Below are 25,264 nucleotides of genomic sequence, written 5' to 3' on the forward strand. Positions count from 1 at the left end.
AACTAACCAGAGCCTAAGTGATAAGAAGGAAGGGAAATAACCAATTCCAGCCCTCTCTAGCCATCCCCTTCCACCTAAGTGGGGTGACTGGGGTGAGGGGCACTGAGAAGCACTTACGAAGTTCACAGTCCAGAAACACAGACTCATTAAAAGACTGAGATCTAATAGGACTTCAGAATGTTTTCCCCCACCTTACTACTACATTACTAAAGGCCTGTATACTGCAGTTCCTCTCACCTGGTACAGCATATCCAGCTAGCAAGAAAAAAATACAGAACATACTAAAAGGCAGAAAACACAGTTTAAGGAGACGGGGCAAGCATCAGAACCATCCTCAGATCAAGCATCAGAACCAGCCTCAGATAATATTGAAATTATCAGATCGGAAACTTAAAACAATTATGATTAATATACTAAGGGTTCTAATGGATAAAGCAGATAGCATGCAAGAACAGATGGACAATGTAAGAAGAGAGGTAGAAATTATAAAAAAGAACCAAAAGGGAATGCTGGAAATCAAAAACACTGTAGCAGAAATGAAGAATGCCTTTTGTGGGCATATTAGTAGACAGGGCACAATTGAGGAAAGAATTTCTGAGCTTGAGGACATCTCAGTAGAAAGTGGCAAGACTGAAAAGCAAAGAAAAAGAAGACTGCAGAAAAAACAAAAACAGAACAGACCCAGAGGAACCTTAAGTACATATTACTAAGTGAAACAAGCCAATCTAAAAAGGCTGCAGTATGATTCCAACCACAGATGCTCCTTGACTTACAATAGGGTTATGTCCAACATCATAAGTCAAAAATATCCTAAATTGAAAAGTATTTAATGTGCTGATAAACCCATCATAAATCAAAAAATTGTTCAAACCATCTTAAATGGGGGACTGTCAATGTATGACACTCTAGAAAAGGTAAAACTATGGAATCAGTGAAAAGATCACTGTTTGCTAGGGGTTGGGGTGTGGGAGGTGCTGAGGGATGAATAGGCAGAGCACAGAGGATTTTGAGTGGTAAATATACTCTGCATAATACTATAATTGTGGATACATATCACCATACATTTGTCCAAACCCATAGAATGCACAACACCAATAACAAACCCTAAAGTAACCTATGGAATATGGGTGATGATGATGTCAATGTAGATTCGTCAGTTGTGACAAATATTCCAGTTTGGTAGGGGATGTTGGTGGGAATGGCTATGCATGTGTAGAGGGAAGGGGAGGAACATTGGATATCTTTATATCTTCTACTCAGTTTTGCTGTGAATCTAGAACTAAGTTAAGAACTATTCTCTCTGCTTCTATCTTCTATCTTCTGAAAGACATTGTAGAGAATTGGTATCATTTCTTCCTTTAATGTTTCATGGAATTCACCAGAGGAACCCATCTGGGCCTGGTGCTTCTGTTTTGTAAGGTTATTAATTATTGACTCAATTTCTTTAATAGGTATAGCCCTATTCATATTGTCTATTTCTTCCTGTATAAGTTTGGCAGATCGTGTCTTTCAAGGAATTGATCTGTTTCACCTAGATTATCAAATCCCTTTGTACCATTTTAAGGTCCATAGAACCTGTTGTGATGCCCCCTCTTTTATTTATAATATAAGTCATTTGGGTCATCTCTATTTTTTTCTTAGTTAGCCTGGCTAGAGACTTACAAATTTTATTGATCTTCATAAGGAACCAGCTTTTGATTTTATTGCTTTTATTTATTGATTTATTGTTTTCAATTTCATTGATTCTGCACTAATTTTTATTTCTTGTGTTTGCTTTAGATTTAATTTGCTCTTTTTTTTCTAGTTTTCTAAGATAGAAACTTAGTATTGGGTTTAGATCTTTCTTCTTTTCTAGTATATGCATTCAATGCTATAAATTTTCCTCTAAGCACTGTTTTTACTGCATACCACAAAATTTTGATGTTATGTTTTCATTTTTATTTCATTCAGTTCAAAGTGTTTTTTAATTTCTCTTGAGATTTCTTCTTTGATCCATGTGTTGTTTAGAAGTATGTTATTTAATCCCCACATATTTTGGAGTTTTCTAGTCATCTTTCTATTACTGATTTCTAGTTTAATTCCATTATGGTCTGAAAGAAGACATTGTATGATTTCTATTCTTTTAAATTTATTAATGTGCGTTTTATGCCCAGAATTTGATCTGTCTTGGTGAATGTTCCATATAAGCTTGAGGAATGTCTATTCTGCTGTTGTTGGATAAAGTAGTCTATAGATGTCAATTATATCCAGTTGATTAAATGGTGTTTTGGAGTTCAACTATATCCTCACTGATTTTCTGCCTGCTAGATCTGTCCATTTCTGATAGATAGGTGTGCAGTCTTCAACTATATAGATTTATCTGTTTCTCCTAGCAACTCTTACCAGTTTTGCCTCATGTCTCTTGACACTCTTGTTATTAAGCACATATACATTAAGGCTGTCTTCTTGGAGAATTGACCCATTTATCATTATATAATGCCATTCTTTATCCTTGTTAAGTTTTCTTGCTCTAATATCTGCTCTGTCTGAAATTAATATAGCTATGCCTGCTTTCTTTTGATTAGTGTTGGCATAGTATATTTTTTCTATCCATTTCCTATTAATCTTTTTGTGCCTTTATATTTAAAGTGAGTTTCTTGTAGATAATATATAGTTGGGTCTTGTTTTCTGATCTACACTGACAATCTTTTTTAATTGGTGTATTTAGACTATTGACGTTCAAAGTGATTATTGATTTAGTTGGGTTTCTAACCATATTTGTTAACTGTTTTCTATTTGTTGCCTTTGTTCTGTGTCCTTACTTTTATTTTCCACTGTTATAACCTTTCATGGTTATTATTTTTTTTTTATTATACTTTAGGTTTTAGGGTACATGTGCACAATGTGCAGGTTTGTTACATATGTATCCATGTGCCATGTTGATTTCCTGCACCCATTAACTCGTCATTTAGCATTAGGTATATCTCCTAATGCTGTCCCTCCCCCCTCCCCCAACCCCACAACAGTCCCCGGAGTGTGATGTTCCCCTTCCTGTGTCCATGAGTTCTCATTGTTCAATTCCCACCTATGAGTGAGAACATGCGGTGTTTGGTTTTTTGTCCTTGCGATAGTTTACTGAGAATGATGTTTTCCAATTTCATCCATGTCCCTACAAAGGACATGAACTCATCATTTTTTATGGCTGCATAGTACTCCATGGTGTATATGTGCCACATTTTCTTAATCCAGTCTATCATTGTTGGACATTTGGGTTGGTTCCAACTCTTTGCTATTGTGAATAGTGCCGCAATAAACATACGTGTGCATGTGTCTTTATAGCAGCATGATTTATAGTCCTTTGGGTATATACCCAGTAATGGGATGGCTGGGTCAAATGGTATTTCTAGTTCTCCTTTCATGATTATAATTGAATGACATATCATTCCATTTTCTCTCCTTTCTTAGCATATCAGTTACACTTATTTTTTAAAAAATTTAGTGGTTTCCCTAGAATTTGCAGTTTTTTAAATTTATAACTAATGTAAGTCCACTTTCACATAACACTATACAACTTCATAGATAGTATGAGTACCTTATAATAAAATAATCTTAATTCTTCCATCTTGTCACGTATCATTGATATTATTCATTTCCCTTATATATAAGTATACATAAGCATACATATCATATAGACATAAGCATACATACATAATCATACATAATTACATTGTTATTACTTTAATATTAAATCAATTAAGAAGAAAAATAAAAGGTGGTTTTATTTTCACTTATTCCTTTTATACTCTTTTTTTTCTTAAGAAGGTCCAATTTCTGACCTATATTGTTTTCTTTCTCTCTAAGGAACTTCTTTAAACATTTTTTGCATTGCTGGTCTACTGGCAACATTTTTCCTCAATTTTTTCATGTATGTGAGAAAGCTTTATTTCACCTTCACTTTTGAATGATAGTTTTGCAGGTTATAGAATTCTAGGTTGGTAGTTTGGGTTCTTTTTTTTTTTTTACTCTGAACACTTTAATATTTCACTCCATTCTCTTTCTTGTACGGTTTCTGAGGAGAAGCCAGATGTAATGCTTATTTTTGTTCCTCTGTACATAAGGTGTTTTTTCCTTCTGGCTTCTTTAGGATTTTTTCTTTATCTTTGTTTTTCTGCAGTTTGAAAATTACATGCCTCAGTGTAGTTTTGGGGGTTGGAATTTTTTTTCTTTTAGGAGTTTTTTTTGGCATTTATGCTGCTTGGTATTCTCGGTATTCTCTGAGCTTCCTGGATCTTTGGTTTGGTATATTAATTTAGGGAAATTCTCAGTCATTATTGTTTCTGATTTTCTGCTATTTCTTTCTCTTTTCTCCTTTTGGTATTCCCATTACACATGTTACGCCTTTCATAGTTGTCCTGTAGTCTTTGGATATTCTTTTCTGGGTTATTTTTGTTTGTTCTGCTTGCTTTTCAGTTTTGGACGTTTCTGTTGATATATCCTCATGCTTAGAGATTCTTTCCTCAGCCATGTCCAGTCTACTAATAAGCCTGTGTATAAATTTATCTTTAGTATCTAAATTCTGTATTAAATGGCAAGTTCCTTGAGGGCAGAGTTTGTGTTTATCTTTGATTTCCTTACAACTCCTAGTAGAGTTCTCTACAACAAATAAGCATACATTTTATTAAATATAATGTATCATATTATGTCATATGAGATATGATATGATATGTGCCACAAGGCTGGACGCAGTGGCTCACGCCTGTAATCCCAGCACTTTGGGAGGCCGAGGTGGGCGGATCACCTGAGGTCGGAAGTTCGAGACCAGCCTGACCAACATGGAAAAACACCATCTCTACCAAAAATACAAAATTAGCCGGGTGTGATGGCACATGCCTGTAATGTCAGCTACTCGGGAGGTTGAGGCAGGAGAAGAGCTTGAAACCTGGGAGGCAGAGGTTGCGGTGAGCCGAGATTGCACCATTGCACTCCAGCCTGGGCAACAAGAGTGAAACTCTGTCTCAAAAAAAAAAAAAAGTGCCACAAAAAGGTAGAATTAAATTACTAGATGAGTGAACGTCTACTAATACTGTCTCAGTCAAATGCTTTACTGTATTTTCGTTAGAAATGTATGTGTGATTTTTGGTCGACTCCTCGGCCTGGATCTCAACCTAGGTTTTTGAAACACCACCAAGCAATCCTATTACAATTCTATAAACTTAAGCCTGGTTTGCCAACTACACTTATTAGCAAATGTGGTGACTCATTCTGATTGAGTCATAGAAAATAATACATAAAGCCTTTGCCTTTATGTACTAATGACTGTGACTAATGACAGTGACTATCCCTAATGACACCAAAATTGTACAGTTGACCCTTGAACAACATGGGGGTGAGAGACACCACCCTGCTGTGCAGTTGAAAAATTTCATATAACTTTTGACTCACCCAAAACTTTACTACTATTAGCCTACTGTTGACTGGAAGCCTTGCCAATAACATATAAAGTCAATTCACACATATTTTGTGTGATATATGTATTATATGTTGCATTCTTAAAATAGCAAACTAGAGAAAAGAAAGTGTTATTGAGAAAATCATAAGGAAAAGAAAATATACTATTTACTATTCATTAGGTGGAAGTGAATCATCATAAAGATCTTCATCCTCATCATCTTCACATTGAGCCCTTTTCCCTTGCCTTCAGTCAATCTCTACATACCTATAATAAGCTGGAGTGAAAAACAGCCTAGGGTATTATGTCTATGTGATATATACTAGGAGTTTTTACACTTACTCCTTGGATGGCCAAAACAATAGGATATAGCATTATAAGTATTTTCTTTCAGTAATCTAAATAGTTCTGCTTCTGATTTGAGTAAGTTTGTTTTCATTTTTCTCTAATAAAAGGAGCAATGCCTGCATGTTTAAAAAACTCTTGGCTTGGTAAAACACTATGGCAGTCTATACTGATGTTCACCAAATACTTTCTTTTATTTATTTATTTATTTTTATTTTTTTTATTATACTTTAGGTTTTAGGGTACATGTGCACAATGTGCAGGTTTGTTACATATGTATCCATGTGCCACGTTGTTTTGCTGCACCCATTAACTCGTCATTTAGCATTAGGTATATCTCCTAATGCTGTCGCTCCCCCTCCCCCCACCCCACAACAGTCGCCGGAGTGTGATGTTCCCCTTCCTGTGTCCATGTGTTCTCATTGTTCAATTCCCACCTATGAGTGAGAACATGCGGTGTTTGCTTTTTTGTCCTTGCAATAGTTTACTGAGAATGATGTTTTCCAGTTTCATCCATGTCCCTACAAAGGACATGAACTCATCATTTTTTATGGCTGCATAGTATTCCATGGTGTATATCTGCCACATTTTCTTAATCCAGTCTATTGTTGTTGGACATTTGGGTTGGTTCCAACTCTTTGCTATTGTGAATAGTGCAGCAATAAACATACGTGTGCATGTGTCTTTATAGCAGCATGATTTATAGTCCGTTGGGTATATACCCAGTAATGGGATGGCTGGGTCAAATGGTATTTCTAGTTCTAGATCCCTGAGGAATCGCCACACTGACTTCCACAATGGTTGAACTAGCTTACAGTCCCACCAACAGTGTAAAAGTGTTCCTATTTCTCCACATCCTCTCCAGCACCTGTTGTTTCCTGACTTTTTAATGACGGCCATTCTAACTGGTGTGAGATGGTATCTCACTGTGGTTTTGATTTGCATTTCTCTGATAGCCAGTGATGATGAGCATTTTTTCATATGTTTTTTGGCTGCATAAATGTCTTCTTTTGAAAAGTGTCTGTTCATGTCCTTCGCCCAATTTTTGATGGGGTTGTTTGTTTTTTTCTTGTAAATTTGTTTGAGTTCATTGTAGATTCTGGATATTAGCCCTTTGTCAGATGAGTAGGTTGCCTTTTCTCCCATTCTGTAGGTTGCCTGTTCACTCTGATGGTAGTTTCTTTTGCTGTGCAGAAGCTCTTTAGTTTAATTAGATCCCATGTGTCAATTTTGGCTTTTGTTGCCATTGCTTTTGGTGTTTTAGACATGAAGTCCTTGCCCACACCTATGTCCTGAATGGTACTGCCTAGGTTTTCTTGTAGAATTTTAATGGTTTTAGGTCTAACACTTAAGTCTTTAATCCATCTTGAATGAATTTTTGTATAAGGTGTAAGGAAGGGATCCAGTTTCAGCTTTCTACATATGGCTAGCCAGTTTTCCCAGCACCATTTATTAAATAGGGAATCCTTTCCCTATTTCTTGTTTTTGTCAGGTTTGTCAAAGATCAGATAGTTGTAGATATGCGGCATTATTTCTGAGGGCTCTGTTCTGTTTCATTGATCTATGTCTCTGTTGTGGTACCAGTACCATGCTGTTTTGGTTACTGTAGCCTTGTAGTATAGTTTGAAGTCAGGTAGCGTGATGCCTCCAGCTTTGTTCTTTTGGCTTAGGATTGACTTGGCGATGCGGGCTCATTTTGGTTCCATATGAACTTTAAAGTAGTTTTTTCCAATTCTGTGAAGAAAGTCATTGGTAGCTTGATGGGGATGGCATTGAATCTATAAATTACCTTGGGCAGTATGGCCATTTTCACAATATTGATTCTTCCTACCCATGAGCATGGAATGTTCTTCCATTTGTTTGTATCCTCTTTTATTTCATTGAGCAGTGGTTTGTAGTTCTCCTTGAAGAGATCCTTCACATCCCTTGTAAGTTGGATTCCTAGGTATTTTATTCTCTTAGAAGCAATTCTGAATGGGAGTTCACTCATGATTTGGCTCTCTGTTTGTCTGTGATTGGTGTACAAGAATGCTTGTGATTTTTGTACATTGATTTTGTATCCTGAGACTTTGCTGAAGTTGCTAATCAGTTTAAGGAGATTTTGGGCTGAGACGATGGGGTTTTCTAGATATACAATCATGTCATCTGCAAACAGGGACAATTTGACTTCCTCTTTTCCTAATTGAATACCCTTTATTTCCTTCTCCTGCCTGATTGCCCTGGCCAGAACTTCCAGCACTATGTTGAATAGGAGTGGTGAGAGAGGGCATCCCTGTCTTGTGCCCATTTTCAAAGGGAATGCTTCTAGCTTTTGCCCATTCAGTATGATATTGGCTGTGGGTTTGTCATAGATAGCTCTTATTATTTTGAGATACATCCCATCAATACCTAATTTATTGAGAGTTTTTAGCATGAAGGGTTGTTGAATTTTGTCAAAGGCCTTTTCTGCATCTATTGAGATAATCATGTGGTTTTTGTCTTTGGTTCTGTTTATATGCTGGATTACATTTATTGATTTGTGTATGTTGAACCAGCCTTGCATCCCAGGGATGAAGCCCACTTGATCATGGTTGATAAGCTTTTTGATGTGCTGCTGGATTTGGTTTGCCAGTATTTTAATGAGGATTTTTGCATCAATGTTCCTCAAGGATATTGGTCTGAAATTCTCTTTTTTGGTTATGTCTCTGCCAGGCTTTGGTATCAGGATGATGCTAGCCTCATAAAATGTGTTAGGGAGGATTCCCTCTTTTTCTATTGATTGGAATAGTTTCAGAAGGAATGGTACCAGTTCCTCCTTGTACCTCTGGTAGAATTCAGCTGTGAATCCATCAGGTCCTGGACTCTTTTTGGTTGGTAAGCTATTGATTATTGCTACAATTTCAGAGCCTGTTATTGGTCTATTCAGAGATTCAACTTCTTCCTGGTTTAGTCCTGGGAGGGTGTATTTGTCGAGGAATTTATCCATTTCTTCTAGATTTTCTAGTTTATTTGCATAGAGGTGTTTGTAGTATTCTCTGATGGTAGATTGTATTTCTGTGGGATTTGTGGTGCTATCCCCTTTTTCATTTTTTATTGCATCTATTTGATTCTTCTCTCTTTTCTTCTTTATAGTCTTGCTAGCGGTCTATCAATTTTGTTGATCTTTTCAAAAAACCAGCTCCTGGATTCATTAATTTTTTTGAAGGGTTTTTTGTGTCTCTATTTCCTTCAGTTCTGCTCTGATTTTAGTTATTTCTAGCCTTCTGCTAGCTTTTGAATGTGTTTGCTCTTGCCTTTCTGGTTCTTTTAATTGTGATGTTAGGGTGTCAATTTTGGATCTTTCCTGCTTTCTCTTGTGGGCATTTAGTGCTATAAATTTCTCTCTACACACTGCTTTGAATGTGTCCCAGAGATTCTGGTATGTTGTGTCCTTGTTCTTGTTGGTTTCAAAGAGCATCTTTATTTCTGCCTTCATTTCATTATGTACCCAATAGTCATTCAGAAGCAGGTTGTTCAGTTTCCATGTAGTTGAGCGGTTTTGAGTGAGTTTCTTAATCCTGAGTTCTAGTTTGATTGCACTGTTGTCTGAGAGACAGTTTGTTATAATTTCTGTTGTTTTACATTTGCTGAGGAGAGCTTTACTTCCAACTATGTGGTCAATTTTGGAATAGGTGTGGTGTGGTGCTGAAAAAAATGTATATTCTGTTGATTTGGGGTGGAGAGTTCTGTAGATGTCTGTTAGGTCCGCTTGTTGCAGAGCTGAGTTCAATTCCCGGATATCCTTGTTAACTTTCTGTCTCGTTGATCTGTCTAATGTTGACAGTGGGGTGTTAAAATCTCCCATTATTATTGTGTGGGAGTTTAAGTCCCTTTGTAGGTCACTCAGGACTTGCTTTATAAATCTGGGTGCTCCTGTGTTGGGTGCATATATATTTAGGATAGTTAGCTCTTCTTGTTGAATTGATCCCTTTACCATTACGTAATGGCCTTCTTTGTCTCTTTTGATCTTTGTTGGTTTAAAGTCTATTTTTTCAGAGACTAGGATTGCAACCCCTGCCTTTTTTTGTTTTCCATTTGCTTGATAGATCTTCCTCCATCCCATTATTTTGAATCTGTGTGTGTCTCTGCACGTGAGATGGGTTTTCTGAATACAGCACACTTATGGGTCTTGACTCCTTATCCAGTTTGCCAGTCTGTGTCTTTTAATTGGAGCATTTAGCCCATTTACATTTAAAGTTAATATTGTTATGTGTGAATTTGATCCTGTCATTATGATGTTAGTTGGTTATTTTGCTCGCTAGTTGATGCAGTTTCTTCCTAGCCTCGATGGTCTTTACAATTTGGCATGTTTTTGCAGTGGCTGGTACCGGTTGTTCCTTTCCATGTTCAGTGCTTCCTTCAGGAGCTCTTTTAGGGCAGGCCTGGTGGTGACAAAATCTCTCAGCATTTGCTTGTCTGTAAAGTATTTTATTTCTCCTTCAGTTATGAAGCTTAGTTTGGCTGGATATGAAATTCTGGGTTGAAAATTCTTTTCTTTAAGAATGTTGAATATCGGTCCCCACTCTCTTCTGGCTTGTAGAGTTTCTGCCGAGAGATCAGCTGTTAGTCTGATGGGCTTCCCTTTGTGGGTAACCCGACCTTTCTCTCTGGCTGCTCTTAACATTTTTTCCTTCATTTCAACTTTGGTGAATCTGACAAGTATGTGTCTTGGAGTTGGTCTTCTCGAGGAGTATCTTTGTGGCGTTCTCTGTATTTCCTGAATCTGAATGTTGGCCTGCCTTGCTAGATTGGGGAAGTTCTCCTGGATAATATCTTGCAGAGTGTTTTCCAACTTGGTTCCATTCTCCCCGTCATTTTCAGGTACACCAATCAGACGTAAGTTTGGTCTTTTCACATAGTCCCAAATTTCTTGGAGGCTTTGTTCATTTCTTTTTATTCTTTTTTCTCTAAACTTCCATTCTTGCTTCATTTCATTCATTTCATCTTCCATCACTGATACCCTTTCTTCCAGTTGATCGCATCGGCTACTGAGGCTTCTGCAATCTTCGCGTAGTTCTCGAAACTTGGCTTTCAGCTCCATCAGCTCCTTTAAGCCCTTCTCTCCATTGGTTATTCTAGTTATCCATTCGTCTAATTTTTTTTCGAAGTTTTTAACTTCTTTGCTATTGTTTTGAATTTCCTCCCGTAGCTCGGAGTAGTTTGATCGTCTGAAGCCCTCTTCTCTCAAGTTGTCAAAGTCATTCTCCGTCTAGCTTTGTTCCATTGCTGGTGAGGAACTGCGTTCCTTTGGAGGAGGAGAGGTGCTCTGCTTTTTAGAGTTTCCAGTTCTTCTGCTCTGTTTTTTCCCCATCTTTGTGGTTTTATCTATTTTTGGTCTTTGATGATGGTGATGTACAGATGGGTTTTTGGTGTGGATGCCATTTCTGTTTGTTAGTTTTCCTTCTCCCAGACAGGACCCTCAGCTGCAGGTCTGTTGGAGTTTGCTGGAGGTCCACCCCAGGCCCTGTTTGGCTGGGTGTCAGCAGCGGTGGCTGCAGAACAGTGGATTTTCGTGAGACCACAAATTCAGCTGTCTGGTAGTTCCTCTGGAAGTTTTGTCTCAGAGGAGTACCCGGCCGAGTGGGGTGTCAGTCTGTCCCTACTGGGGGGTGCCTCCCAGTTAGGCTGCTCGGGGGTCAGGGACCCACTTTAGGAGGCAGTCTGTCCGTTCTCAGATCTCCAGCTGCGTGCTGGGAGAACCACTACTCTCTTCAAAGCTGTCAGTCAGACAGGGACATTTAAGTCTGCAGAGGTTCCTGCTGAATTTTTGTTTGTCTGTGCCCTGCCCCCAGAGGTGGAGCCTACGGAGGCAGGCAGGCCTCCTTGAGCTGTGGGGCTCCACCCAGTTCGAGCTTCCTGGCTGCTTTGTTTACCTAAGCAAGCCTGGGCAATGGCGGGCACCCCTCCCCCAGCCTCGCTGCCGCCTTGCAGTTTGATCTCAGACTGCTGTGCTAGCAATCAGCGAGACTCTGTGGGCATAGGACCCTCCAAGCCAGGTGCGGGACACAATCTCCTGGTGTGCCGTTTTCCAGGCCCATTGGAAAAGCGCAGTATTAGGGTGGGACTGACCCGATTTTCCAGGTGCCGTCTGTTACCCATTTCTTTGACTAGGAAAGGGAACTCCCTGACCCCTTGTGCTTCCCGAGTGAGGCAATGCCTCACCCTGCTTCAGCTTGCGCACATTGTGCTGCACCGACTGTCCTGCACCCACTGTTTGGCACTCCCTAGTGAGATGAACCTGGTACCTCAAACGGAAATGCAGAAATCACCCATCTTCTGTGTTGCTCAGGCTGGGAGCTGTAGACGGGAGCTGTTCCTATTCGGCCATCTTGGCTCCACCCCCGATGTTCACCAAATATTTTCAGTTCCCTTTGTGAGTACCAGGTAGTACTGTACATCCCTTCCTCCATTGAAGTTAGATATGGTCACGTGATTGTTTTGTCAGTGAAATGAGACGAGAAGTGACATGAAGCTTTAAGAGCTAGTACATGTACATAATTTGCTATTTTACCTTTATCCTGCTGCAAAAACTGTAGAAGCCCAGCTAGAGAGCCTCCCTTAGCCTAAGTTCCTGAGTAAGGACAGCATAGACAGGATCCCACCCCCTCAGTTGACTTGCTTATGGACATGTAACATATTTTATGCCACTAAGATTAGGGGGGTAATTAGATTATCATAACCTAGCTTATCCTGATAAATATAGCCTTCACCCCTAAACAGTGGGCCTTGGTAGTTACTAAAGAAATATAAAAGATTTGTTGTGCTAATATTGGCCTAGTATTTCTTTTTCTTCATTATAGAAATGTTTATTGTACACAGCTTATATAAAATGATATTCATCTCAAGAAAGAGTCATTCTCCATGTGTCAAAATATTTTTCTTTGAATTAGAATCTTTGCTTGAGAAATTTTGTTTTATTTTATTTATTTGTTTTTGAGTTAGGGTTTCATTCTACTGCCCCGGCTGGAGTGCTGTGGTACAGTCATCACCTACTGCAGCCTTGAACTCCTGAGCTCAAGCAATCCTCCCACTTCATCCTCCTGAGTAGCTGGGACTACAGGCATGTGCTCCCCATGGCTGGCTACATTTTTTATTTTATTTTATTTTATTTTATTTTATTTTATTTTATTTTATTTTATTTTTGTAGAGATGGGTTCTCGCCATTTTGCCCAGGCTGGTCTTAAATTCCTGGCCTTGAGCTATCCTCTCACCTCAGCCTTTTCAAAATGCTGGGACTACAGGCGTGAGCCACTGTGTCTGACTGAGAAATTTTAATATGCTTCTATAAGATTCCTTTCACCTGCCAATGATAGAATTGTAAATTTCTTGAAAGTAGTGACCATCATTCATTTTTGCATGTATTCTCTTATTCAACAAACTTTTGTTAAGTGCTCATTATTTGCCAGGTGCAGAGTTGAGGAAGATGTTCAGGGAACTCTAGATAGTTCGGTAAAACTGGCAGGAAGCAGGCAGGGGCCAAAGACTGTAAAGCACTTTGTTAAAGTCTGGAAGCTTTAACGATTTCATAAATGATCTATACTTCATTTTAAAATAGTTTATCCACATTCAATACTTAATTTTACAGTGCCATATCCAAGGTGACATAGACTGAGTTTTAACACTTCCGAGACCACCAATACATTATATTTTACAACTTAGTTAACTCCTTTTTACATATCTTAGAATAAAGCTTTTTCTCTTCTGTCAGTATCTTTTAATTCCTCCAGTGCACCAAGTACCTTCTCACCTGGGGGCCTTTGCACATGCCATTTTCTTTGCCTGTTTTCCCTTAGTTTGGGAAATCAGTGGATGTCATTTGTATTGAAATTGCTGGTACCATCTTCATAGAAAGGAATATATTTGTGTATGTTATATTGTTGTGCTTTTAGAAATCTACCAGTAAAATTAGAAGTTTTTCTTCCATAACTAATATAAACATTAAGAAATAATAAACTAGGTGCTATTAGAAAGTTTAATTATCCCAATTCTCACAGAAGAAAATTTTCTCATCACATTGCCAGGTGGTTTCAAGCGACTATTATTTACAAAATTAAAAAGCTTAAAAGCTAGGTTCTATTTCTGGTCTTTATTGTAAAAGTCTAAATACTTTTTGCAGAGATAGTGCGGAAGAGTAACATTCCCTTTTGGTTCTCTCTCCCATCACCTTCTGCCTTTCCTTCTAGGGATTCTTCAGCAAGCGTCTGAAAGGCTCCATCAAGAGGACCAAAAGCCAGTCAAAGCTTGACAGAAACACGAGCTTTCGGCTTCCATCCCTTCGCAGTACAGATGACAGGTAGGAAGTTAACTTTCTTAAAACAAAAAAAGCAGTTTGAGAGCGAATTTTGTTAAGGCATTTTGGTCTATTCTGAATTTGAATCAATGACAAATAGAAAAATACAATAAAAAATTGACTTTTATGTTGTGTTCATAGTAAGGCAAGATACAAAATATTGACTCAAATACCCAACCAGTTTAAGAATCTTATAATATTGGAGAGTTTGTGGATACGTAAAAACTAATTTCAGAGTCAGTTAAGCTGTTTCTCTGTAGAATCAAGTTATAGTGGTCAGAGGTGTATCTTTTGTTTTGTTTTTGGTAGAATGACTATAAAGAATAATGATTATGGTAGCTAAACAATTTTAGCACTGTCACAGGATGCTTCATACATGTTATCTTGTTTCATCTTTATAATAACCCTATATGATAAATACTATTATTATCACCATTTTATAGATGAAGAATCTGAAGTACAGAGAGGTTAAATAATCTTGCCCAGGGTCATACAGCTAGTAAATGGCAAAAATGGTATTTGAACTTGGGCAGTTTGGCTCCAGAGTCCATGCTTTTTCCTGCTATGTTCTGTATGCATAGCATATGAAATTGGCCTTGTTGGTTTGTAATTACATCTAGAAGACATGTGCTGAAAAGGAAGCCTGGATGGATTTCCATAATTAGGACTACTAGCTTGAGTAAACCTCAAATGTATAGCTCCCTAAGGATAATATCCTTCAAAAATCATTGAATGTGTGCTAACACATTTTGGACACATCATGTCTCGATAATGTTCAAAATTTTGGAAATAGTGTTTGTGGTATCAGCATCAGCACATCATCACCACCACCTATATTTGTTAAGTACCTACTCTGTGCCGTACATGTTATATGTAGTCTCTCATGTAATACAACAACCCTAGGTACTATTATTATCCTCATTTTATAGATGAGGAACTGAGGCATAAAAAGTTTGAGAAACTTGCCCAGAGTCACACAGCTAATAAGTAGTAGAGCTAGGATTTGAACTCAGGTCTGCCTCTCATATTTGATACTCTTATTAATGTTTTACTTTTTTTTTCCAGTAAGTGACTTTTTTTCACTTATCTACCTAGAAAACAGAAATAAAATTATAGATTTGCCAAGCAGATGATTACTGTCTTTATTTTGTAAATGAAGGACTTGATGAGGGACTACTGCTTTATTAGCCCTTCTTGAACCACATTAAAGATGCTCTGTGAAATTTGCAAGTCAGCCCAATTTGCAGTATATTTGTATTATTATCTCTTTTATACCTCTTTGTTTTAAGGTAATCATAAAAATAGATTTTTAAAATATTTCTCTTAGTTTCCTGTTATTCTATAATTTTTATCATTCCAGGAATTCAAAGCATTTTATTAATGTCTCAAAAAATAGAATAACAATTTTTTTCAGATTGTCGATTCTTAAGAACAAAAATGTTGTGCAGCAAATAAAACACCCCCAATTCAATAACCGATTTCTTAAACTCTGCAGCATCATATAGAATCTTGGGAGACAAGATTTTTTTAGAAGTTTACATTATTTTTTAACCTTGCACTAAATATTACCTTCTTTATTTCAAACAAAGGGCTCTCTCCTATTCCATTTTGTTTTAGGTTGCCCATGGGAATTGTTTGATTGACTTACCAAGAGATCATATTCTCCCAGAGTCTCTTGTATTTCTATTATATAGTTACTGTATTTTTAGCCTTTCCAGTGATTGAAATGTATTATTTGTGACTTTTATGCTGTTATGCTTTAATCAATAGCAAAGCCTTTCTTTCTTAAGTACAGCACAATAAAAAAGTGCTAGTAAATCTCAAATATTAAGTAACCCTTTTAATTTATCAACTCCATTTGAATTGCAGAGATTTCCTATACAGAAATTTTTCAAAAAGCTTTTTCTTGTATAGAGATGTACTCAATGTAATTTGAATGTGTTACCATTTTTAAAAAAGACTCTCTTGCCTTCAGATCATATGAACAGTCAGATAAATAGAACTAAGTTACAAGATAATGATCAGCTGAGTTCTTTGAATTAGTACCCTTATAGGTGTGACCAAGTATTTTCTGAAGACCTCTGATTTTCTTGGGTCAGATACATCAATTGCTGAAGTCAGCCACTTCTTTCTTTTTTTTTTTTTTTTTTATTTTTTTGAGACGGAGTCTCGTTCTGTCACCCAGGCTGGAGTGCAGTGGCGCAACCTTGGCTCACTGCAAGCTCCGCCTCCCGGGTTCACGCCATTCTCCTGCCTCAGCCTCTCTGAGTAGCTGGGACTACAGGCGCCCGCCACCACACCCGGCTAATTTTTTTGTATTTTTAGTAGAGACAGGGTTTCACCGTGGTCTCGATCTCCTGACCTCGTGATCCACCCTCCTCGGCCTCCCAAAGTGCTGGGATTACAAGCGTGAGCCACCGCGCCCAGCCATCAGCCACTTCTTTCAAAATGTTATACAGTGTCTAAATCTAAGTAGCAAAATATTTCTATTATTTTATCCAATCTATGGAACCTCCAGTTAAATGTAGTAAGCAGCTCTTTTTTTTCCCTGTTTTTAAATTATAAAGTAAAATACTCATTTGTCTTTGTTGTTTTGGAGGGGGAAAAGTTTCAGTATATAAGTAAAGAGAAAAAGAACTAAAAGACCCTCTTTATCTTTCCTATCTCCCCACATAAATAACCTTATTAACCATTTGTATATTTTCAGACGTCTTTAAAACTCCATACATAAAGGGAACCCAAGTATATGTTTTCATGTTTTAATATAAATGGGATCACATATTACTTTGTGACTTGCTTTTTAATATAAATATTTTGTACTTTCCATGTGTCAGTAAATGTCAGTCCACATCATTCTTTTTAACAACTGAATCTTTGTATGCTACAGTGTTTTTATAATAATGTACCTCACTTCTCTACTGATGGATATTTACATTGTTTCCCTTTTTTGGTACAAAACAGAGATGTCATGAACATTTTTGAACATGTGCCTTTTTGTACTGGTGGCTGGGTTGGATTTCAGAAGTAGAACTGCTTGGTATAGAGTATGTATGTTATCAAATTTTCCTTCAAAAAAGGACCTTTCCCACCAACAAATTAAGATTACTTTTATCCTTCAGACAACCTTTTCCATTTTATCAATATGTTGAAAGAATAGAAATAATAAACACTTATGTAGTATTTATTATGTGACAGATATATTCTAAGTACGTTATATAAACTAACTCATTTAATCATCACAACCACCCTATGAGATAGTCACTGTCATTACTCCTATTTTGAAGATGAGAAAACTGAGACACAGAGAAATTCATAAGTTGCCTGAGGTTATACAGCTTGGAAAATGAGAGAACTGAGGTTCAAACCCAGGAAGATTGGCTTTAGAGTCTGTATTTGTAACCTTTACTGTATATTGCCTCTCTAAAAGATGGGATGGGGGGGGGGATTTCTTTGTTTTCATCTGTATTTTGCTAATGCTTAGTATACTGAATATCCTGTCATATGTTTTCTTCTTCTGTGACTTACCTATTTCCTTTGCCCATTTTTCTATTGAGTTGTTTGTCCTATTTCTTATGATTTGGAATAGCACTTTTTATTACTACGGATAGTAAGCCACTACTATGCATATTAATAAAGTTTTTCTCCCAATCTGTTTCTTGTGTTTTAAAATCATGTCTTCAGGTTACATGGAAGTTTTCAATTTTCCTTTCTCTGATATGTCAGTCTTTTTGGGTGGGAAGGGGGGCTTATCTGATCAAATTTGATCAGAACACTGAACTCAAGAGGTGAGGGACCTGTTTCTTATTAAATTCTTCTTTATGATGCTGTGCAAATTACTTTATTTTTCCCTTCTTCAAGAGGGAGAAATATTCTATCTGGAGCGATCCAGAGGATAATGAAATAGTGGACATGATATTTTGAAATCTTCAAAGTGTTGTGTTTTTTTCTTTTTTGGATACGGAGTCTCACTCTGTCACCCAGGCTGGAGTGCAGTGGCGCAATCTCGGCTTATTGCAACCTCCACCTCCTGGGTTCAAGCAATTCTCCTGCCTCAGCCTCCTGAGTAGCTGGGATTGCAGGCATAAGCCACTGCCTCCAGCCAGAAATCTTCAAGGTTTTTGAGATAAACCACAAACCTTATCTTCACTCATTACATTTTTATTTTTATTTTTTGAAACAGTATCTTGTTCCGTCACCCAGGCTGGAGTGCAGTGGCACAATTGTGGTTCACTGCAGCCTTGACTTCTCAAGCTTACTTAATCCTCCTGCCTCAGCCTCCTGAGTAGCTGGGACTGCAGCCACACACTACCATCCCTGGCTTATTTTTATACTTTTTGTAGAGATGGGATTTTGTCATGTTCCCTAGGCTGGTCTCAAACTCCAGGGCTCAAGTGATTTGCCCTCCCTGGCCTCACAGAGTCTGGGATTATAAGTGTGAGCCACCATGCACAGCCCTCATATTTTTAAAAGATAAAATTATTCTCCGGAGGTCTGAGTTACCACTTTAAGATAGCAGAAAAACATTTTTAAAATGGTTAATTTTATCTAAAGAAAGCAAGCTGTGAAAAATACCATAGTTTTACCAAATAATGTTTCTAAAATCCAAATGTATTGATATACAGTAACACAGTCAATATGTGACAGTTACATACAAGCTACTATGCCGTATGCTACAGAGAATATAGCATAGAGAACCAAAGATACAGGCCTCAACCTCGAGAAGTCCAGTAAAAGACGTAAGTGTCAAGGAGGAAATGGTATTGGTGAAGATAAAATTACTTCTTGTTGAGTGGATCAGGAGAGACCTTAGAGGGCAATGGCCTGTGAGTTGGATCTTACAGGTGTAATTTGGACATAGAAATAGACACACACACAGAACTTTCCTTGGAATGGACACAATGAGCAAAAGTAGAAAGTAGGAAATTATGGAGCTTGAAGAGAATTACTGAATGGTTCATGGTATCAACGTGTAAAGGGGCAAGGTAGGAAATAAGTTTGGAAAGGTAAAATTCCAGTTTTTAACTTAATAGGTGAAAACAGTTCTGCTTTTGTCTTTTTTTTTTTTTTCTTTTTTTTTTGAGACGGAGTCTCGCTCTGTCACCCAGGCTGGAGTGCAGTGGCGCAATCTCAGCTCACTGCAAGCTCCGCCTCCCGGGTTCACGCCATTCTTCTGCCTCAACCTCTCCGAGTAGCTGGGACTACAGGTGCCCGCCACCATGCCCGGCTAATTTTTTTGTATTTTTAGTAGAGACGGGGTTTCACTGTGGTCTCGATCTCCTGACCTCGTGATCCGCCCGCCTTGGCCTCCCAAAGTGCTGGGATTACAAGCGTGAGCCACTGTGCCTGGCCTTTCTGCTTTTGTCTTAAAAATTAATATGAAAAACAAATATGAACTCCATCTTTAATGAAACTAGGAAAAATATGAGAGATAGATTACTTAATCTATAATTTTCACTTAGAGGACAAACAGATGTAGTTACCTACAAAAAGAAATTCTAAAAAGAAGTCTATACTTAGGATTCAGTTTAGTTGCCAATTAACAGATACCCAAAATAGAAATGACTGAAACAAGGTAGAATTTTTTTTTTTTCACTTCGGTCTGAAAGTGGACAGTCCGGTTCAAGTCTGCCATTCTTCAGGATCTTCAAGAATCTCTTTATAGGCATAAGATAGCTACTAGAGCTCCAACCATAACATATTTGTTTTAGATACCAGAAAAGATGGGCCCATAAAAAGACACATACCCTCCAGCTGAGTTATCTCCCTTTAAAGCAATCTCTCTGAAACCATACCTAGTTGACTTTGACATCTGTCTCATTGCCACCTTTTTCTAAGGGAGCCTGGGAAACTTTATACCTGGATATATTGGTGGGCCCAATAATAATAGGAATCTGTTCTTAAGGAAAGAGAGAGGGATGGACATTGATAAGACAGCTAGCAGTCTCTGCATAGGAAGTTGATTTACCCACCTGCTCTGGAAAGGTTCATCTTCCACCCAGCTCTAGAAAGTCAGCAGCCAGACTTACCCCTGTCACATAGCAGTTTGAGAAATTGAATCACCCTGGAGAAACAGACCTACAGATATCTACATTTATATCTGTAGGTCCTTTTTGCCTATTAAAATCCCAGCTGATAAATTCATTCCTAGGTAGATCCAAGAGAAATAAAAATATATATTCATATAAAAACTTGTATGTGAATGTTCATAACAACATTATTCATAATAGGCAAAAAGTGATAACAACCCAAATGTCCATCAGCTGATTAATAGATATACAAAAACATGATATACCCATACAATAGAATATTCATCAGCAATAAAAAGAGTACTGGTACATGTTGCAATGTGTATGCATGTTTTCAACCTTGAAAACACTGAAGTGGGAGGATCACTTGAGGCCAGGACGTGAAGGCTGCTGCTGTCAGCCGTGATCATGCCACTGCACTCCAGCCTGGGAGACAGGAGAGACTCTGTCTCAATAATAATAATAATAATGATAATAATAATAATAATAATCCAGTCAGTCACAAAGTACTACATATTGTATGAGTCCATGTATAAGAAATGGAAATGCCGAGAATAAGTAAATCAGTTTATATCATCGTAAAATATCTGAATGCTAAAGTTTAAAAAAAAATATTAAAATCTTCTAGAAAGAAAAAATAGGTTACATACAAAGGAATGTTGGGGGTGGGGGGATGACATTGTAATTCTCAGTAGAAATAATGAAAACCAGACATTAGTGGAGCAATGTCTTGAAAATTCTAAGTGGAAATTATTTTCAACCCAGTATTCCATACCCAGAGCAGATCTCAAATGTCAAACTGAGGAGTTTGGATTTTAGCCTGTAAGCAACAAGGAGTCTTTAAACATTTTTGATCAAGGAAATGACCTAATCAGAGTTTTGCTATGGATGGATTAATCCAGCAGTGGAATTTCAGGTAACTTAGTTTGCAGATACTAAGTTTGAGAGACCAGTTAACAAAAAGCTGTAAGAAGATACAATGAGGGCTCCAAGGCAGATAGTAGCAGTGGAAATGGAGAGGCAGAGACAAGATAGGAGGAACATTTTAGAGGCAAAATCAATAGGATGTCACAAAGTCATCATTGTTCCAAAGCCATCTAATCAGATAAAAGCCAGTAAAGTGATTTCCTAGAATCAATATTGGCAGCATTTTCACATTAAAGCCGTGTCATGTAGGAGGGTGTTGGGACACAAAAAGACTCTGTGATGTTTCTGCCTTTCATTCAAATGCACTTAAAACTAGGAAAGGACTGAAAACAGTGGTACTATATTGTCAGGCATTCCAAGATTCCAAATGCCTGTTGCCAGCCTTGCTTTGGAAGTGCTACTTAGATTTACCAACGGCTAAAGGTAAAGATGAGCATATGGAGTAGAATATTCTCACCCACTCCAAACTTCCCTCAAATAAAAACCTTCACAGTAATGTTCTCAATTCTAAGGCTCACTAACAAAGTATGGTTTTAAGTAGTCTACTTTTTCTTTGTCAAAAGATACCTGAAAGTAAGTATGGTGTTCATTGGTAGGTGGAATTATGGAACAATATTCTCAGCTTCTTGAGTTTCTCCTTATTAATTAGAATTTTTTAACTTTTTATTTTGAAATTATATAAAGAAAGTTGCAAAAATAGTACATAGAGTTCTGCAGACCCTTCCCCCCGGCTTTCCTCAATAGTGATGTCTTATAACTGTAGTATAATAGCAAAACCAGGTAATGGACATTGGTATAGTAATATTAAATAGACTGCAGACTTTATTCAGTTTTCACCAATTTTACATGCATTCATTTGTGCATGTGTGTGTTGTGTATAGTTCTGTCCAATTTAATCATATGTATAGATTAGTGTAACTACTACCGTGATCAAGATAAAGAACTGTTTCATTACCAAGAAAGAACTCCCTATGCTACCCCTTTATAGTCATACCCACCTCCCCACACCTATCACATCCCTTAAAAAACTAATTTGTTTCCTATATCTTTTGCTTTATTATTTTAAGAATAGTGTTTCATAGAATCATATAGTATATAATTGGTTGAGATTGGCTTTTTTTTTTTTTACACTAAACATATGCCCTTGAGGTCCATCCAAATTTTTACATATATCAGTAGTTTGTTTCTTCGGTAGCTGAGTAGTATTTCATTGTATGGATGTACTACTGTTTGTTTAACCATTCACGCATTGAAAGACATTTGGGTTGTTTCCAGTTTTTGCTATTATTAAAATGAATAAAGCTGCTATGAACAGTTAGATACAGGTTTTTGTGAACATGTTTTCCCTTCTGTGGGGTAAATGCCCAAGAGTGTAATTGCTGGGTTCTGTGGTATGTACATGTTTAGGTTTGTAAGAAACTACCAAACTATTTTCCAAAGAGGCTGTACCACTTTACATCCTGATAAGCAATGTTTACAGGGGAATTTTTTGTGTCCCAAGAGATTTTCACTTATGTTTTCTCTTAGAAGTTTTATGATTTTAGCTTTTATATGTAAGTCTATGATCCATTTAGAGTTCATCTGTGATTGCTTTAAATAAAAGATCTTAATTCAGAACTTATTGATGTTCTCTCTATATATATATTCTACATATATATTAAATATATATATATTTTTAAGAGACAAGGTCTTGCTCTGTTGCTCAGGCTAGCGTGCAGTGGTGCCATCATAGCTCACTGTAACCTTGAACTCCTGGGCTCAAGTAATCCTCCTGCCTTAGCCTTCTAAAGTGCTGGGATTATAGGCATGAGCCGTGGCACCAGGACCAGTTTAAGATATTACAAAATTCTAATCAAAACTACAAACTTGCCCCAGCCAAACCAGTTACAGGCAGTCTGCCTGCCTTTGGAGAAGAAAGTATGGTAGACTACTTACTTCTCTCCTCATCTGCTCTTCCCCTCTAGCCTACTAACCATGTTTTTAGGTACCCTCCAGGTTTTGGGGAAGGAGAAGCAAAAAAAAGATGAGAAAGAGGATAAGAAAGTCTATCTTAGCCTTCCATAATGCTCTCTGAGCCTAACAGAAATTTAAAGCTGACTTTTCTCTCATGGGGTGATTTGGGGACTTTTTCAGAGATGTATCATCCCTCAGGAGCTCTCACCTGTGGTTTTATTGACTTTGACAGATGCATTTCTCTTCCAAGTGCTCACTTGCGAATCCTTTCTAGAAAGGAGTTCTTGATGCTTTGGTTTCTTCGTCACACAGTCTTATGGCCTACAGGAAACCTCCGCAAATCTTTTGCCCTAACAACCTCTAGGAGTACAGGCTTATCCAAAAGCATCAATGCTCTTGCTCTGCCACCAACAGTTAGTTGGTCATTTCTCATCATCTAGATTTCCCAGATGGAATCAAACCCTGCCCTCTGTGTATCTTTTACCCTTCTCCCTTGTAGGTAGCAGGAGGATGAGCCTCACAACTTCTTTCAAAAATTGTTTCTCACAAAATCTTTCCCATTCTCCATTCTCTGACCACTTTTTATAGTCTTGACATAACTGAGATCAAGGTAGTGGAACTGGTTCTAAAACATTTCCTTTGTAAATGCTGCAGTTTGTCTGATACTTGACTTTGGTATACAGAATCTGTTTTATCTAGGTGTCTCAATTGAAACTTCAATTTTCATGTCTCATTTCCTATGTATGTAATACTTCTACAAATCTGTAATCTTTAGCTACCGCACAAAATGCAACATGGTGCAGTCTTTCCCTCTCAATATTACCTCCTGTCACTCCTGCCAAAAGTCTTCTTTATAGTATTATACTTGTCATACTGTTTCGTATTTCTCTGCTTTTGATCTTACTGTCTCCTCTAACCCAAATGCCATTTCCTATTCCTATACCCTGTCTTTTATCAAGCTTACTTCTAGTTCATACTCATGCAACAGTACCCAAGTCAGGAGTTACATGCTCCCTCCCTTCTTTTTGGTATTCTTCCCACATATCATCCTAGACTAAGTGCCTACTCCACCCCCCAACTACCTGTGGCCAACTCTGCATACTTTATTCTAGGACTAACTGCTTTCTATTGAATTTATCTTTTCATATGTCTGCTTACTGCAGCAGATTGAAAGCTCCTCCAGGATACAATCTTTGTATCCTCATCCCCTGGCACAATGACTGTCCTATTGAGGAACTCAATACACATTTGTTGGCCTGAAACAGAAAACGAGAGTCAAAACTGACTTCCAGATAATAAAGAATTATAATCTTTTAAAATATGGTCTATGTGGATATGACAACTTCTCAGAAATTACTGGACTCCGGGCCATTAATTAATCAATACAGTCTAGCTATCGATTATAGAGTTTCCCATTCCAGATTTACAGCCATGGGCCAATTAAGGATACCTTAGTTTTATGAACTAAAACCCGATTGAAGTATCTAATTGCATCATGATAGCATTTTAAATTCATTAGAATGCTTTATCTTAATAGAAAAAATATTTCTACACATTTACTCCATCTTTGTATTCTTCCAGTGAAGAGTGTATTCAAGAATAGCTTTCCTGATCTCAACCAGATGAATAATTTACATAAAATGAACTAATGCATATCACTGAAAAAAAAGCTGTGTGTCTATAATCGTACTCCTTCACATTTGTATTGTACTGCAGTTTATGAAATCGATGTGAAATTATAGATTACTGCATTTGATTCTCACAACTGTGTGACATGTAGGAAGAGAAATCATTATCCACATTATCTACACATATCTTAAATGAGATAACTAAGGTTCAGAAAGAATAAATTATTTACTTCATGTCACATGGCTAATAAGTGGTTCGAGCTGATGTGAATATGTAGGGCCTTTGGCTTCAGTTTGAGTGTTTTTTCCATTATACTGTTTGTTATGCGTGTTGATAGGAATCCTAACTTGCTGACAAAATAAGAAAGAAGGGAAAAAAGGCAAAAAAGTACACATTTGATTCTCACAACTGTGTGACATGTAGGAAGAGAAATCATTATCCACATTATCTACACATATCTTAAATGAGATAACTAAGGTTCAGAAAGAATAAATTATTTACTTCATGTCACATGGCTAATAAGTGGTTCGAGCTGATGTGAATATGTAGGGCCTTTGGCTTCAGTTTGAGTGTTTTTTCCATTATACTGTTTGTTATGCGTGTTGATAGGAATCCTAACTTGCTGACAAAATAAGAAAGAAGGGAAAA

General features: G+C 37.4%; 1 protein-coding gene across 4 annotated transcripts in view; it reads left to right on the plus strand.

The window, feature by feature from the left end:
- The window catches only part of RASAL2 (RAS protein activator like 2), a 407,617-nt gene that overhangs the window by 331,576 nt on the left and 50,777 nt on the right, over positions 1 to 25,264 (plus strand). For all 4 annotated transcript variants that reach the window (XM_063627424.1, XM_055255689.2, XM_055255690.2 and 1 more), the window contains exon 5: positions 13,975 to 14,084. In XM_063627424.1, coding sequence (XP_063483494.1) covers positions 13,975 to 14,084 — 110 coding nt within the window. The remainder of the gene's footprint in view (positions 1 to 13,974; positions 14,085 to 25,264) is intronic.

Source organism: Symphalangus syndactylus, chromosome 12 (genome assembly GCF_028878055.3).
Source record: "Symphalangus syndactylus isolate Jambi chromosome 12, NHGRI_mSymSyn1-v2.1_pri, whole genome shotgun sequence".
In the NCBI taxonomy this organism is placed as follows: domain Eukaryota; kingdom Metazoa; phylum Chordata; class Mammalia; order Primates; family Hylobatidae; genus Symphalangus; species Symphalangus syndactylus.